This window comes from Rhamphochromis longiceps, linkage group LG22 (genome assembly GCF_057381845.1).
Source record: "Rhamphochromis longiceps isolate RC_006_pf linkage group LG22, R_longiceps_female_GT1.1, whole genome shotgun sequence".
Taxonomy (NCBI): domain Eukaryota; kingdom Metazoa; phylum Chordata; class Actinopteri; order Cichliformes; family Cichlidae; genus Rhamphochromis; species Rhamphochromis longiceps.
Window position 1 is genome coordinate 37405388 of NC_140577.1, and position 17765 is coordinate 37423152.

Sequence of the window (17765 nt, forward strand, 5' to 3'; positions counted from 1 at the left end):
AGTTTCTTCCTTTCTTTCTTTTTTTTTCTGTTAGTGTGTGGAACTGAGGTGCTTCGTCAGGAGCTCCTTCAGTTGTTGGAGGATGGAGAAGAGGACGCAGCCATGACTTGTGAGACGTCGTCTGAGTCAGCTGCTACTCACTGGGCGATCAGAAATATGGTGTCCTCGCTAAAGTGGAAAGAGGCCAGGCCTTGTCTTATAGACAATATGTTAGCTACTCTGGATCCACAGTCACACCGTGTGTGTCAGTGTGGCAAACAAGTAGTTGTGAGGTGTCTGGACTGCCTGCCTCTTCCATTCCTTTGTGCTGACTGTGATATTGCAGTTCACACACGCTTTGTCCTGCACAACAGAGAGGCAGTAACAGGAGGGTTTTTGCAGCCTTCATCAGAGTTTCACAAGCCAATAGGTACAGTTTTTAAGTCTTATGCATTTCTTGCTATGTATGAGTATGAGTGGGTGCTGTTATTGTATATTTATTGTGTATCAGTTAATTTCTAATTCTTTTTATATATATTGTGTGTTTTAATGTTAGTTCGGCTGTTGCCTGTGCAAAGGCCAGACCATGTGTGTGACTGCCCAGCAGGTAACGTTGAGGTTTCACCCGGCGCAATTGTGGCTCTTGTAACCATAAATGGTAAGTTGCCCTTTTGTCATACACTACATACACAATAGATGTGTTTGGAGGTTTTATTGCAAATTGTGCATTGCTATCTTGGTTTTAATTACCCTCGGCCCGCAGTATATGTGGGCACCTGTCAAAGGTCATTTGGATTTACCAGACCGATTTGAAAACAACATGAAAAAAATGAATGCTTTGAGCCATGACTGAATTTATCCTTATCCTTTCTAAAGGCCGTTATAACCTTGCACTGCCAGTGGTGAGCTGCACCAGCTGTGGCCTAATGTGGTCCCCCTCAGTTAAGGACATCCTGGGTAGTGGATATTGGCCTGGCACCTTAAATTTCTGCACCCTGTTTTCAATGGATGTCTTTCAGTCTTTCTATGACATTAAGAAGGCTGCACCAGGGATGTCACTTAAGGCATTTGTCAAAATGCTGGATGAACGAACAGCCCATTTTGGAAGGGTGAGTTTCTAAATTTGCTAAGTTTAAGGAAATTGTGCAAATCAATGTTTATGATGACTGTCCTTGAATATTCTGTTGTATGTCCTCTATGTAAAAGAATGGCCGAATATCAGCTGATGCCTTCAGTAAAAGTTTCTTGGAGTGGAGTGCTGTAAAGTTTGAGGTGGACAGGATGTGCAAGGAGCCATGCTTTAGCTGCCCTGCCTGCACTCCAGACATGCTTGCCGTCTCAGTTGATGGAAACCGCAAGCTTTATCGCTTTCAGTCTAATGCAAGGTACGTTATGCATTGTGTACATAAGTCAAATATGGATTTGTAGAAAAATGTATTTTAATGTTTCTTTTCAAACAACTGTCACTGTGTTCGTTCAGCACTTTAGAGCAGGGGAACTTTGAAGGTGTCTTCATTGAAAAAGATGAGGAAGTTGCTGAGTTTGTGAAATACATCCAGAGACACACAAATCATGTAAGATACACATATATATTAGTGCTGTTAGCGTTAATCTTGTTAAAATGACGTTAATGCCGTAACCATATACACATACGTGTGTGTGTGTGTGTGTGTGTGTAGACATAAATGGATGGGTCGATATTTTTTTTATTTTTCTCTTGGTGTTGTCGTAATACTATTTACTTTACTTTATCTTAATGTGTACTTAATTTTGTCACCATGTGTATTTAAAAAAAACAACATGATTTTTATTTTGTGTTATCAGTGCTGTCCTGGGGAGATATGAGGTCTTGTGTGACTCGAGGCTAATTCAGCTAATTGTTATGCATTTGTTTTAAAAAGTTTGTCCCTGATAGGGCTTAATCATGTCATGTCTTTTATGTTAAAATCTTTGAGTGTATAGGTCCCGGGGAAAGGGTTGTGCAGATCTTCATCTTGGACTGCAGCAAAGGAGTCGTCCAAAAAGTCCACTGGGAAGTTGGATGAGGAGGGCATGGAAATAGCTGTTTGTCGCCACGGAGTCCTCTTAGCTGCATTGAACATGTTTTGAGGGGAGATCTTTGCTTACCCCCTTTTTCTCCAGAGGAAGTTGGCAGCTAACGTCCCAGGACATATTACGTTCCTTTGCTCCGATGTGGCCTGTAAATATTTCCCCTATTTAACCAAGGTGGCTCAGCAGTGCCCTGAGCTGAGGAACCTCTTGTCAATGCGTCCTTTTCTCTCCGTCATGCATGCAAAGGCTCACACTTGGAAATGCGAGGTATACTGCAGCTTGTAGTTTTGGATTAGTTTGAGACATTTTGTTATAAGGTTGAATGAATTCAGCAGTCATGTATTGTGACCTCCTTTCTATAGATCAAATGGGGAGGTGCGTTTCAGGATGGGGCCAGTTCAACAGTTGGAGAAGAGGTGGAACAAGTAAACAGTTTCCTGTCTAGGGCGGCCATCACAACGAAGTACATGTCTAAAGCAGGTATGTGTCAGTGTCTGAGATTCCACTCAGTCTCCTGCTCATTAATTCTAATTTGTATACTAACTGAAATGCAGGGCGAACAAACATGCTGACCCTCCTGGCTTTGGGCTGGAACAAAAGGAAAGTGGAACAACTGGGCCGCACTTTGAGCCAGAGATATCTAAAGGTCATTTTTTCAACACCCATTTTAATGTGTGTGGTAATGGGGGGGAAAACACCAGTACTCTTTTAATGTCAATATGAATGACATTTATGAATGCATTCTTAGATCATAAGGATCCTTAGAGAACAAGTGGAGAGCCTGAATGCGACCAGAAATGAGCTGGGTGTGGATGACGATACACTGCAGCAATGGGTGGCCGATGTGCAGAAATGGGCTGAAGGTGAGTCTCAATATAATGCACTCATGTATAACAACAGGACCCACCATGGCCTCATTAAAGAACTTAGAGTTAAGATCTTTCTGACAGTGTCAACAAACAATGAAAAATAAGCCTTGTAAAAGCAAATTTATGGCAGAGTTGTTGCGTTTCATCAAATTGGATAGAACCTGGGTTGAAATGATGTCGTACTAGTTGGTTTTATAAACCTGAACACCAACATACTTGTTATCTCATGATTATCATGAGATAGCAGCACATGAAGGCTCCAGATGTCTTATAATGAATGTCATCAAGTCAGTGATTACAGAGTCCACTGTAGTTTGGTGACTGTTACTCATCCTGTATTCTGATTAATATTCCTCTCACTTAGAAAGTGATCAAACTGATGGCAGCCTTGGAGCGTTGCAGGCACGAATAGAGGAGCTTGTCGTCATCATCAGAGTGCGAACACAAAGTCTTTACAGACAAAATGGTACGTCCCAGTTTTCTTTGAAACGGACCGTTTGATACTTAGTTTGTACAGCTTGTGCAGCTACTTTGTAAACAGAATAAAATCAGATCCAGGTTTGTTTGAGCTGGATGTGATTTGTTCTAGCAAACAAATTGATGAGTGTAGATTAAAATGTAACTATATACATTATGTGAAGGTGTGAATTTTTTATGATTATTTACAGATAGCAACAAGAGGCGACACAGAATTCGCAAGGTCATCTTAGTTGAGAAGAAACGCTTGGCGGCTGCTGTTGACGACTACAACAAGCTCGCTGAACCAACAAAGCAAATCGTATCCAGTGATGCCCTCATGCAGACCGATATTTGGCCCTGGCAGAGCACAAGTGAACGTAAGCTCTTGATTTATAAATATCCTTTTTAAACAAACTCCCAGTATCTGAGCAGTAGTTGAATGTTTTGTTCTTGAATCATAATATGCTGCTATGTTTTCCCATCTGATGTTGTTAAACTGTAGCTGCTGCTGACCTCCGGACAAAGAGAAAGGTCTTTGAGAAGGTGATGGCTGTGAGGCGCCTGAGAGAGGAGGAGATGATCCTTTGCAGGGAGATGCGGCATCACTGGACAGTGTTGCGAATGCGTTCTGTGGTGTTGGGGACAATCTCCTCAGACTGTAAGCACTTTATTTATTTATTAATTTTTTGATGAATCGATTGAAAATAAGAGCAGATGCTAAAGTCTTACTGGATCTTTTACCTATATCTAGATTGCTAGCTAACACTGCCTTCTCCCTTTTAAAAAAATGTTTAATTACAGCATCCTAATTCCTTGTGTTTATGAGGTGAGGTTTTTTTTTGTTATTTTTTTTTTACTCTTCTTATATTTATTTGTTTTGTTCTTTTTACAGCCTCCTTTGTTGGCATGTCGGAGGATGCACAGAAGGGACTCTGTAGCCTGGTTTTAAAAAAACAAAGTGAACTGAAAGCTGAAATGCTCAAAGTAAAGGACGTGTACAAGAGAATCCTCAGCCACCAACCACTCCTGGAAATGGACTCGGAGGAGGAGGAGGACATTCCAGACGATGCCACTGAGAGTGATTTTGTCATGGTCCTGGGCCATGTGGGCCCAGTATTCTTAGTTTTCATGTATTTTTGTATTTTGTTCCTTATTTAGGCCATGTTTTCTGAGTTGCCCTGTTGTGTTGTTCCCTAAGTGTTTTCCCTTCATGGCTCTCTCCCCCCTGTGTGCCCTCTATGTATTTATGAGCCCTCGTCTCCCTTTGTGGTTGTTTCATGTTTCCCCAGCCTGTTACGTCTGTGTTTCCCCGTGCTCTCTCTCCTCCTGTCTGAACCTCTGTGCCTGTACATGTCATGTTCAGTTCACCCTGCCCTGTCTCATTATGATTATCAGTGTCACCTGTGTTCCCCGTGTGTGCCCACTTTCCTCGTTTACCCTCTGTGTATTTCTGTCTGAGTCTCCCTCTGTTCGGCGTCGCGTTCTCCCTCATGTGGTGTGTGTTCCTCCCTGTGTTTCTTGGCGAGCTTTGTATTTAGTTTTCCCAGTTTAGTTTTGTATTTCCTACGTTCTGCCGTGCCAGCATTAAAGCTGTGTTTAAGTTTATCCCCGTGTCTGTGAGTCTGCATCTTGGGTCCTTCTCCTGCCTGCCACACAACGAACCATGACAGAAGAACGCGACCACGATATGGACCCAGCGACTCCTGGCAGAGACGTAATACAAGCGGTGGAGTCGTTATGCTACCAGTGGAGCCGAAGCTCTAGTGAGGAGGAGAGGGAGGAGTTACTTTCCTCGTTGGGGACAAGCGTCACGGTTTTTCCCTGGTTATGGGAGGCGCTACCCCCTCTGATCTCGGACTTCCTCCGCACCATCCTCCCAGCCTGCCCTCGGCAGCATCAGCGGTCCGGTGTGCGGACTGCGTCACCACAGCCCCGTGGCCGCGCAGCCTCCCCTCCGCCTGCTGTGAGCATACAAGTCGGCACACTGAGGTTCGCCACGGCACCACACTCCTCTACGCTGGCGCCGTCCCTCTACTCGCCGGTTTCCACTTCGCTGTCGCAGCTCAGTCGTTCACCCTCACCGCCTCGACCGGCCTACCCGTCCTCCGCTTCCTATCTGGCACGGATGTGGTCAGAAGACGAGGAGCCGGTCGCCACAGAAATCGAAGTTTCATCCACGACCACCTCAAAGAGGAAGCGGCGTTCGCGTCGCCGTCGCCCCGCGCTACGGCATGTTTCGCCCTCCAACGAGCCACACGAGGATGCGGGGGAGGTCATGGATTTCGACCTGGAGGAGCGGCAGCGTGCAGCATGCGATCAACTGGATGAAGAGCTCCGGTGGAAGCCGTGGCTAGCTCCTGACTATGAGGAGATCTTCCGGGGAACCCGCCTGGCTCTCGGTGGTCCCCTGAGCTTCCAGGAACTCTCATCTACCGCTCCATCAGCACCCAGTTCACCAGCCTCTGCGACGCCGCCCGGCGCGCATGAAGCGCCGTTGTCTGGTTCATCGGGAGCTGCAGTCAAGAAGGAACGGCGTTCACGCCGCCGTCGCACCACCCCACAGCCGGACATTCGGACTCCTAATTCACCTGCTGTGGTGAGTGAGGACGCTGTGTCTTTTCCAGACATTATGACTGTTCATTCAGGAGCTGTGTCTTGTGTGGCGGAGGTCAAAGCGAGCTGCTTATCGCCCTCGCAGCCACCCTCAGTTCAGTTAGCTCCCTCGCAGCCACCCTCAGTTCAGTTAGCTCCCTCGCAGCCACCCTCAGTTCAGTTAGCTCCCTCGCAGCCACCCTCAGTTCAGTTAGCTCCCTCGCAGCCACCCTCAGTTCAGTTAGCTCCCTCGCAGCCACCCTCAGTTCAGTTAGCTCCCTCGCAGCCACCCTCAGTTCAGTTAGCCCCCTCGCAGCCCTTCACAGCTCAGTCGGCTACCCTCCTGGAAGCCCCCGCTGCCTGGTATTTTCAGCATCGGCATCTTTTCCCGTCAAGATTTATCGCTAAATCATTCGATCCTCCCTTAAGAGAGAGACTGCATCCTCGCTGCCTTCACCCCAGTACACCAGTGTCACCTGGGTCTCCAGTGTCACCCCCAGTTCAGTCTCCAGTAGCTCCAGTGTCACCCCCGGTTCAGTCTCCAGTAGCTCCAGTGTCACCCCCGGTGCAGTCTCCAGTAGCTCCAGTGTCACCCCCGGTGCAGTCCCCAGTAGCTCCAGTGTCACCCCCGGTGCAGTCCCCAGTAGCTCCAGTGTCACCCCCGGTGCAGTCCCCAGTAGCTCCAGTGTCACCCCCGGTTCAGTCCCCAGTAGCTCCAGTGTCACCCCCGGTTCAGTCCCCAGTAGCTCCAGTGTCACCCCCGGTTCAGTCCCCAGTAGCTCCAGTGTCACCCCCGGTTCAGTCCCCAGTAGCTCCAGTGCCGCCTGTAGCGCAGGCCCCAGTAGCTCCAGTGCCGCCTGTAGCGCAGGCCCCAGTAGCTCCAGTGCCGCCTGTAGCGCAGGCCCCAGTAGCTCCAGTGCCGCCTGTAGCGCAGGCCCCAGTAGCTCCTGTAGCCCAGTCCCCGATAGCAGTACGGTCCGCTGGTCAGCTTAACATCCAGCCAGGGGTCTCAAATCTCTCTGGCTCTGCATCAGCTCCTGCTGGGAGCTCGGATGAGCTCATCCAGGACTCCGCGGCTCCCACGCCGCCATCTACCTCGTCAGCTGGGGGTTCAGGAGAACCGCACCAGCCTCATGCCGCGTCAGCTGGAGGGTCCGAGGGGCCCGTTCAGCCTCCTGTCTCCGCTGGAGGGTCCGAGGGGCCCGTTCAGCCTCCTGTCTCCGCTGGAGGGTCCGAGGGGCCCGTTCAGCCTCATGCCTCGTCAGCTGGAGGGTCCGAGGGGCCCGTTCAGCCTCCTGTCTCCGCTGGAGGGTCCGAGGGGCCCGTCCAGCCTCATGCCTCGTCAGCTGGAGGGTCCGAGGGGCCCGTCCAGCCTCCTGTCTCCGCTGGAGGGTCCGAGGGGCCCGTCCAGCCTCCTGTCTCCGCTGGAGGGTCCGAGGGGCCCGTTCAGCCTCCTGTCTCCGCTGGAGGGTCCGAGGGGCCCGTTCAGCCTCACGCCGCATCAGCTGGAGGGCCCGAGGGGCCTGTCCAGCCGCCACCTGCGACCGCCTCGTCGTCGCCTGGTCCGGCTGCATCTGCCTGCGCCTCTGCTACGCCTGGGCCTGCCTGTGCTTCTGCTACGCCTGGCCCAGCCTCAGAGTCTTCGTCCTCGTCTGGCCCAGCCTCAGAGTCTTCGTCCTCGTCTGGCCCAGCCTCAGAGTCTTCGTCCTCGTCTGGCCCAGCCTCAGAGTCTTCGTCCTCGTCTGGCCCAGCCTCAGAGCCTTCGTCCGCCGCAGCCTCAGCCTGTGCTTCGCCTGGTCCCGCCTCGACTGGTCCTGTGCCCACCGGGCCTCGGCCAGTGCGCCTGACACTGGAGAGCCGCCGCCGCTGCCTTCCGCGCGGCCGGCCCCCTGAACTGCTCCGTCGTCTCCTTCGCCGCCGCCGCTGCCTTCCGCGCGGCCGGCCTCCTGAACTGCTCCGTCGTCTCCTTCGCCGCCGCCGCTGCCTTCCGCGCGGCCGGCCCCCTGAACTGCTCCGTCGTCTCCTTCGCCGCCGCCGCTGCCTTCCGCGCGGCCGGCCTCCGGACCAGCTCTGCCACCTGTGCCACCTGCCTGGTCGGCCCCCCGACCGTGTGACCCGTGAACTCTGGTGCCTGTGGGCTCTGGGTCGGCCCCCTGAACTTTATTTTGACTATGGTCATGTGCTCCCGTGTTTTCTGTTGTTTATTTTGTTTCCCGTTCTGGTCCCTCCGTCCTGGTCCCCCGCCTCCCGCCCTGGGTGGGTTGTTTTCTGTTTTTGTTTCTCGGGTTTGGGCTGTCGGGAGCCAGCCCTTTAGGGGGGGGTGGTGTCATGGTCCTGGGCCATGTGGGCCCAGTATTCTTAGTTTTCATGTATTTTTGTATTTTGTTCCTTATTTAGGCCATGTTTTCTGAGTTGCCCTGTTGTGTTGTTCCCTAAGTGTTTTCCCTTCATGGCTCTCTCCCCCCTGTGTGCCCTCTATGTATTTATGAGCCCTCGTCTCCCTTTGTGGTTGTTTCATGTTTCCCCAGCCTGTTACGTCTGTGTTTCCCCGTGCTCTCTCTCCTCCTGTCTGAACCTCTGTGCCTGTACATGTCATGTTCAGTTCACCCTGCCCTGTCTCATTATGATTATCAGTGTCACCTGTGTTCCCCGTGTGTGCCCACTTTCCTCGTTTACCCTCTGTGTATTTCTGTCTGAGTCTCCCTCTGTTCGGCGTCGCGTTCTCCCTCATGTGGTGTGTGTTCCTCCCTGTGTTTCTTGGCGAGCTTTGTATTTAGTTTTCCCAGTTTAGTTTTGTATTTCCTACGTTCTGCCGTGCCAGCATTAAAGCTGTGTTTAAGTTTATCCCCGTGTCTGTGAGTCTGCATCTTGGGTCCTTCTCCTGCCTGCCACACAACGAACCATGACAGATTTGAGCACTTCTGATGAAGACTGATTGTGTCATCATTGATGTTATGTTTGGTAAAATAAAAAGTTAATCACATCTCTGTTCAATGTGATTTTTCAACAGACATTTTACATTTTGAGAAGAAAAATGGAATTTCCTTGGTGCAGTTGTTTACCCTGAATCATTATTTCCCATCTAATTTAATGACTAGTGTACATGTTCAGATACGATAACATAATTTAATTTATGGGATGCTTTCTGGGCTGCTCAAATTATCACAAAATGTAAAAGCACCAGGCAGCACACTCACAAGTAAATCTTTTGTTCAGTGTTTTGTCGAAGAAATCAACAAGTACAATTGAGATGTTTGCTGTAGTGGTGTGTTTGTTAAGAAGCATGCCAGCACACTGGTGAACTGACAGTCCCAGAATGCACCCGAGCCATTGACTTGCCCCAGAGCAAATGAAATTGCTTATCTAGAAAGACAACCGTCATCAAAGAAGAAGTAAAAGAGTAGGAAACAAATGGTAAGGGAAGGTACTGTGGGGTAGGAAAGAAAGGCCAGAGCTGTGCAAAATGACCTCCAGCAGGCCACAAATGTGCACGTCTGCTCAAACGGTCAGAAATGGACTCCATGAGGGTGGTATGAGGGCCCAACGTCCACAGGTGGGGTTGTGCTTACAGCCCAACACCGTGCCGGATGTTTGGCATTTGCCAGACAACACAAAGATTGGCAACTTTGCCACTGGAGCCCTGTGCTCCTCACAGATGAAAGCAGGTTCACACTGAGCACTTGTGACAGTCTGGAGACGCCGTGGAGAACCTTCTGCTTCCTGCAACATCCTCCAGCATGAGTTTGGCAGTGGGTCAGTTTTGGTGTGGGGTGGCATTTCTTTGTGGGGCTGCACAGCCCTCCATGTGTTCGGCAGAGGTAGCCTGACTGCCATTAGGTACACTGAAAAAAATGTTTTTTTGGCCCTGTAATTATTATTTCAATTAGCTATATAAATTTTACAAAAAATTACAAATTCAGTGCTATTACTTTAAAATAGCAGTTTTTCTTGTAGTGCATTACTTGAGGATTGTTTGTAATTATGTGTCCTCAGTTTTGTATGTAAATTGAATCATTCGATCCAAGTAATATTCACTAAACCAATTCATTGGCTTAATTAGTTGATATTTCCAAGTAAAATGTAATGGAGTGACATCAGTGAATATGGCCACCTTCTCTGCATTCGGAGCATGACGTCAAAGCCCCTCCCCACATTTGAGCGGTCTTTCTTCAGACATACCATGGTCCACATTTCGACGGTTGGCAGACTTGACGGAAACGGGAAGAAGTAGAACCATGAATGTAAGTTTTAAGCGGAACAAACTTTGTACGTTCCTGTTGGCTCACCTACTTAAGTCAGTTTCTCCGCACTGAAAGAAGCTGCGCTAGCAAATAGTGTATTTTCCTGCTAGACTTGCTGACTAACTTTCCTGGCAGGAGGTATGTCCAGAATTTCCCACAGCACTTTACAGCTTAGATGGCCACCTAAACAACACACGCCTGCTGCCTTAACTAACGTCTTTGTGAATAAAACGACCACGGTCCAGTTTAAAATAATTGCTGCACAGCTGCCATGAGGTGTATTTTGAAAAATAACAAAACAAAAAACGATATACGCACTCGATTTCACTCAAGTCTTCATATTGACCTGTTTTAAATTTGCCACCGAACTAACATATGTAAAAAAAATAATAATAATATCAGTGTGCATCCTTGAGTTAGTAGAAATTAGTTGAAAAGCATATAGATAACCTTTTTTCTTTTTTTTTTACAGAACATAGGACCTTCTGACTGCTAATTTGAACTCCACAAGGTAAGATCAAATTAGTAACGATTAGGTTTAACTTGTCACATAATTTGTCTGTTTAAGGTGCCACAACATGAGATGGATGTGTAAGATATGTAGCTTTGAGTCAGAGAAGAGGTTGGGATTGTTAAAACACTACAGACTAAAGCATGGAAATGGTGGTCGCAGCCAGTCAGTCCCTTGTCTTCACACTGATTGCCCTTGCTCGTTTAAAACATTTAATGCCCTTAAGACCCATTTGTCTCGACACCATGTGAAGATGGTCACACAAAGTGGACCTCTTTCATTTACTTGTCTACTTTGCTGCTCTGTTTTTTTTAATTCAGAGAAGCAGTATTTTGAGCATCTTAACAACCACTTAAGGAAGTTTGAAGTAGTTGCATGTGTCTTCAAAGACTGCAACTTCAGTACAAATATTTATTCCACCTTTGCTACACATAGACACAGAAAACACCAGTCACACACCCTTGAGGATTTTAAAACTGAAGTATTAAAAAGCAAACCTAATGAACCCATGTTTGCTCAGGATGAGACCTATGTGGAAGAGAGCTTAGAGCTTTGGGATGGGGAACCACAGGAGTTGTCTCAAGATATAAAAGAGAAATTTGGCCATCTATTTTTAAAGTTAGAAAGCATGTTCAATGTCCCAAACAAATGCATTGATGAAATAGTAGATGAGCTTCAGTTTATATCCACCTCTGCATCTGGTCCACTTTTAAGAGATGTGGTGGTGTCCACCTTGAAAAGCCATAACTGTGATCTGGATCCAGCCATTATCTCAGATTTAGTGAAAAATCTTTGTGAGACACACCCTATAAGTACTGCCTTGGGGACAGGTGGCCCTTTCACAACTTATTACAAGAGAAGAGAATTTATGAAGAAGCATTTTTCAGTTGTTGAACCAGAAGAACACATACTTGATAAAAAAAAAGGGCAAAACCTTCCAGTATGTCCCAATATTGCCCTCCTTGGTGCAGGTCCTAAGTAAGTCTTTTCAAGAAAACACATTTGAAGGTGAAAAAAAAACTGAAAATGACTTTAAGTACCAGACATTTCGTGATGGATCTCACTATCAAAACAACAAGTTTTTCTCTGTAGAGGAGAACAGAGTGAGTCTCATCCTGTACATTGATGACTTTGAGGTATGTAATCCTCTTGGGACATCTCGAAAAAAGCACAAAGTCACAGCTGTCTATTGGGTGTTGGGAAACATTCCGGTGCAATTACGTTCCACATTGACATCAATCTACCTTGCAATTCTGTGTAAGGCTGAAGACACCAAGCAGTTTGGATTCCAGCGAGTTTTAGAGCCACTGTTAACAGATATCCAAAGCTTGGAGAAAGATGGTCTTTTTGTTCCAGCGTTAGGGAAAGCCATTAAAGGGACTGTGGTCAGTGTGGTGGCAGATAATTTGGGGGCGCACTCTGTGGCAGGATTTGTCGAAAGCTTTGCAGGGTCATACATCTGCCGGTTTTGTGTTGGGGAGCGATCCAAGTTTCAGTCCAATGAAGTGAGATCTGGGTCTTTTCATCAAAGAACCAAAGATCAACATACACTGCATGTACAGACAGCTGTGTCTAGTCCAGATCACCCTCATTGTTATGGTGTAAAAAAACAGTGTGCATTGTCAGAAAAACTTGAGCATTTTCATGTTACATCTGGTTACCCTCCAGATGTTTTACATGATCTGCTGGAGGGTATTGTTCCAGTGGAACTGGCTTTGGCATTTGATAACTTGATCAAGAAAAAATATTTTTCTCTCATGGAACTGAATGATGCCATTTCCAATTTCCCATACAAGTGGAGTGATAAAACAAATCGCCCTCATCTCATTCCTGCTAACTTTTCGACTCGAAAATCAGTAGGGGGCAACGCACATGAAAATTGGTGCTTATTACGTCTTTTGCCTCTGATTATAGGTTTAAAAGTACCCCAACAAGAGCCTGTATGGCAGATGCTGATGACACTGAAAGACATTGTGGACCTTGTCATGTCTCGAGTCCATACTGAAGAAAGCATTTGCTATCTTGACAGCATCATTTCAGAACACGGAAGCAGATTCCTTGATGTTTTCCCCCAACATAAGCTCATTCCCAAGCACCATTTCCTTGAGCACTATCCTCAGCTCATTCGGGAATTTGGCCCCCTAGCTGCCCTCTGGACAATGAGATTCGAGGCCAAACACAGCTTTTTCAAGAAGGTGGTAAGACACACTGGTTGTTTCAGGAATATTTTGCTGTCTCTTGCAAATAAGCACCAGCTCATGGTTGCATATCATCAATCACATTCTGTCAAACCATCACTTGCGGTCACAAAAACAACAGAGGTCTCTTTAGATGTGCTTAAGGATGATCTAAAAGACCTGGTGAAATGCAGATTCCCTGCTGTTACAGCTGTGCATGTTGCCAATAATGTGTGCAGTTTAGGCACCAACTATGCAGTGGGAATGTTGTTGTGTTGTGGTTCCACTGCAGGACTGCCTGACTTTTCTGAAGTGTTACAGATAATGGTGATTTGTAACAAACTGACTTTTTTCGTGAGACAACAAAATACATGGTACAATGAACACCTGAGGAGTTATGAGCTGGAGAACACAGGGAGTGTGCAGTTACTTGAGCAAAGAGAGCTTAAAGATTTTTATCCTTTGGCTTCATACACCCTTGCAGGAAGACGCCTGACAACTTTAAAGCACCACATTTGCCTATCTTTTTGAAATGTGAGGAGAGAAGCTTGTGAATAAATGTCTGTATTTCTCTTCTGTTGTTGCAGCTTCTTCCTGTTGATATGGCACCCTCAGCGAAACTGCGGATAATTTTTGGGGAGGATGATGTCCACAAACTACTTTTACCTGCAGGCATCCCAAGCACACTTCAGGACCTCAATGATGTTCTTCGAGAGACATTTGATATTACAGGACCATTCACTGTTATGTACCAGGACATGGATTTCGATGGTCAGTTCTTCACTTTGACCTCGATTGAGGAAGTACAAGATAAAGCTAACCTCAAAGTAGTAAAAACTGAACCAGTAATCTTAAGTCTCACTACTGTGGACATGTCAGAAGTCGAATCTCCAGTTCCACTATCTACAGAAGCAAGCTCCTCCTCATCTGTATGCGACACAATCCTGTTGTCCTCCCCAGATGAGAGTGGACCATCCTACAGGTCTAAGCCATGGCCATTTAAGTTTGAAATACCAGACTTCTCTTATGATATAGACCTTGCACTGGAAGCAGGAAAGCAAGCTTATGAAAATGATGGCACACTTTTGAACAACCCAAGCGTAACTAGTAGCATTCTTGAGAAGCTTGCAGAGACTATATTTGGCTTCACAGCATATCCAACTGGTGTCCAGATTTTAGCTGTTGCTGAAGCCTTGGTAGCAAAATACCCATGCCTCAAAGAGCCAGGTTCTTTTAATGGCCTATATGGTTGGCAACAGAGGATAAAGTATAAAATGGGCAACTACAGGGCAAAGTTAAGAGGTCGCCAATTAGCCATTCCAGAGCTCGAGGTGAACACACTGAAGAGACGATGCTCCAGTGAAGAGGGTTCACTTAAAGGCTTTAAAAGGGCCAAAAAAGCTGAAGTCAACTATCTGCCACCACTGCCATTCGGTGAGACTGAGGAAACCTTAGAGATGGATAGACTAGATTTGCTGAAGGAAATGAAGAAGAAGAACAATGAGAGGGCAATTAATGAGAAAATGGAGAAGTCTTTCGCTATGAGAAGAAAAGAGGTTGTCAAGGATTGCCCCGCAATCCAAGACCTCTTAGAGAGGTGGCCTTCTCTGTTCTGTGAAAATCAGGTAAATCCAGTTCTTGTTCATGCAGCAACTAAGTGTATGTGAGATTTCATGAGTCATCTTTGACATGATTTTGTGTTTTATCTCTCATTTCAGATCAAAGAGGAGTTTAAGCGAATAACCACAATTCATCTGGAGCGAACGTTTTTGTCCAGATTGGACAGGTACACCACCAAACTCCTGGAGATATTTCGAAGGAAGGGCGGGACTGCAGGGACCAAAATAAAACCAATGTTGGACTCACTCAATAAGGTAAAATTTTAAATTATTTTAATTACATAATCTAATGGAAAAGATGAGGTCATACACACTGAGAATGTATCACTCTTATTTAAAGGACAAGTTGACAAGTTTGTTATTTTAAACTTAAAGCTTTGTTTTCAGATTGTTTATGATGAAATCGAACGATTTTGATTGAAATTTGGACACATGCTGCTGGCCGGAGCTTTTTTGGTTTCTGTGGTAGCACACCCCCACCTCCACAATGGCTTCATACAAAGACGTGAAACTCACCGAGTGGTCAGGGGTGTTCACTGATATGTTCACACACAAATCGTTGCAAAAATGCTTTCCAACAGGTGTTTTACCATTTGTTGTAAAACTGGACCTATTTTTTCAAACGCCTTACACCTGTACATTCTTCCGCCGAGAGCTTGAATAATAGAATGGAATAGCGGCGGACTAATACCGTACATCACAGCACATCTAATACAAGTCAATGGAGTTGGACAAAAACTACAATAAAAACCAGTTGGAAAGTATCTTTTGCAGCGATTTTTGTGTGAACATATCAGTGAACACTTCTGACCACTCGGTGAGTTTCACGTCTTTGTAAACGACAGTTTTATGCATTTTAGGAAGGATTGTTCCAGTGCACCTATGAAGCCATTGTGGAGGTGGGGATGTGCTACCACAGAAACCAAAAAAGCTCGGGCCAGCAGCATGTGTCCAAATTTCAATCAAAATCGTTCGATTTCATCATAAACTGAAAACAGGGCTTTAAGTGTAAAATACTGAACTTGTCCTTTATTCTGATCAGTGTCTGTGTTGGCTGAAACTGTTCTCCTGATCCTGACACTGTGGCCACAATTAACAATTTATGCACATGATTGTCTCTACAAGTGTATACAAACCTGTCATCTCTCCCTTAATATGCGCTCAAAAGCAGAGAAATTTACAGAATTTTCAAAGTGACCCTCTGAGTGCAGCGAGATCCCTTCCTGCTGCCCATAGACTCCAATACAATTATTTCCCAAAATATTACTCTTGTGTGTGGGAATTCCTGTCCTTGACTGGTTAATATTGTGATAGGAGGTACTGATATGTTGCAAAAAATTCATTTGCATGTCCAGTGATGAGGCAGAAAACTTTCCTCACTGGGCAGAGACAGTTTCTGGACCCACAGATTATGACATGCACTGGACTCTTGTCTTAACACACATCGTTGAGAAATTCATGTTAAGTTGTACACTTCACAACGTTAGAATGTAGCTGCAGGCTTACATTCTCCATGGGTAACTTTCTGTTTACATCTGTATGTGCTGTTATGTATGTATGTTACATATGTTATGTTGTGTATTTTCTGCAATAAATTTTCTTTTTGGGTTTAATAGCATCATGTCGATGGCAGAAGGGACATTATCATTCGTTGCTTAGTTGAGTATCTTGGAGAGAGTGGAGAGGAGCTGATCAAAGACCATCAGGTATCTGATGATCATAATGACTGTATTAAAATTGTCTAACCTTATAATCTGGTCTTCACTTGTGATGATATATTGAAGGTCAAAGATTCTCTACCTCTTTTTTATTTTTACATTTTTTTTTCTCTTAACCTTTTCTTTTACTTGGAATCTATTCTAGTTATTTCTAATTGTGGTTTGTTTGTTTTCACAGGAGGACGTCAGCCAAGAAGCATTGAAAGAGGACTGCAGTAATCACATGATGAAGATCATCGTAATCCATCCCAATGTGGCACAGGAAAACCAAGATCCTGTGAACGTGTCGGTCATCATTGAGGGGACAGAAATTCTGGAGGACTGCGGAAGTGTGACAAACGCTTGCCTCCTGCTCATGGGTGTCATCTATGCTGTCAACTTAAGTTACCCACTGAAACTGAAATATACGTTTGAGGTATTTCAGAAGCTGTTTCTTGAGCTTGACATCCTTAAAATGTCACCAAAGGTCCAGTCTCTCCACAAGAAACTTTTAGTGTGAGTGTTCCAGTGTTATTTGTGCTTTTGTCCAGCACAATTAATTTGTTTGCATTTTGTCTGTTTTCTGACAGTAATTTCAAATGTTGCTCAGTTTTATACAAGTTCTTTCTGTCCTGAACGTTCTGAGAATGTCTGCAAAGGTAGTGATTGCAACTGTTAATGGACAGAGTTGATGTATGTGTTCTGAAAGTTGATTAGAAGAAAGGGGACAGTGCACACTGAGTTTTTGAATAGCATGTTGTTGTTTTTTTGTATATGTGTATATGCTCTGTTTTGAAATTTGCGATCAAGAAGTTCTATGGCCATGTTTTTTGTGGTTATAATGTTATGTAGATATTTTAAATATATCTATGCCATTTCAACTGTGAAATAAAAGTGTCTCTTAAGCTGCAAATATTTGTTTTTAGAAAATATTGATTTATTATTTAATAGAATAATAAGAATATTTATTCAATTCGATTAATATTAACTAGTACATTCATAATAAATATTACTTAATAATTACATAGAATATAACAAAGAAAAGATGAGTAAGAAACACAAAGAAATATCAGCAATGTTCACTTGGGTTTTGTAATTGGATGCAATGGTATTCTGAGTAAAAGTTACAACCTGTAGATGAGTATTGCCAGTGCAATTTACTTGTGTATTTCACATAAAAAATAGATGGTTCTAGTAAGTAAATATTACTTAGAAATAGCCCGAGTAAAGATTACAAGCACTTTCTGTGTGGAAAAAGTTGCCTAGCTTTTTTTAAGTAAATGTCACTCCAAATTTTTTTCAGTGTACTGAGATGAGATCCTCAGACCTCTTGTGAGACCATATGCTGGTGCGGTTGGCCCCGGGTTCCTCCTAATGCAAGACAATCCTAGACCTCATGTGGCTGGAGTGTGTCAGCAGTTCCTGAAAGACGAAGGCATTGATGCTGTGGACTGGCCCGCCCATTCCCCAGAACTAAATCCAATTGAGGACATCTGGGACATCATGTCTCGCTCCATCCACCAACTGCACCACAAAATGTCCAGGAGTGGGCAGATGCTTTAGTCCTGG

At 45.4% G+C, this 17765-nt stretch overlaps 2 protein-coding genes and 1 pseudogene across 3 annotated transcripts in view; 2 read left to right on the forward strand and 1 right to left on the reverse strand.

The window, feature by feature from the left end:
- The window catches only part of LOC146644493 (stonustoxin subunit alpha-like), a 231698-nt gene that overhangs the window by 77619 nt on the left and 136314 nt on the right, over positions 1-17765 (reverse strand). The window lies entirely within an intron of this gene.
- Positions 76-5846, forward strand: LOC146644496 (uncharacterized; annotated as a pseudogene).
- LOC146644497 (uncharacterized) lies at positions 12863-17097 on the forward strand. The gene is made up of 5 exons (XM_085396913.1): positions 12863-12901; positions 13468-14505; positions 14599-14754; positions 16116-16205; positions 16396-17097. Exons 1-5 carry the CDS (start codon positions 12863-12865, stop codon positions 16714-16716), a joined length of 1644 nt encoding a protein of 547 aa, XP_085253039.1. The 3' UTR covers positions 16717-17097.

Excerpts from the sequence above, each read along its gene's own strand:
- LOC146644497 (XM_085396913.1), top strand. The coding sequence starts at position 12,863 with ATGAGATTCGAGGCCAAACACAGCTTTTTCAAGAAGGTG. Across the intron at positions 14,506-14,598 it reads CTCTGTTCTGTGAAAATCAG|ATCAAAGAGGAGTTTAAGCG; the intron begins GTAAATCCAGTT and ends CTCTCATTTCAG. Across the intron at positions 14,755-16,115 it reads TGTTGGACTCACTCAATAAG|CATCATGTCGATGGCAGAAG; the intron begins GTAAAATTTTAA and ends TGGGTTTAATAG.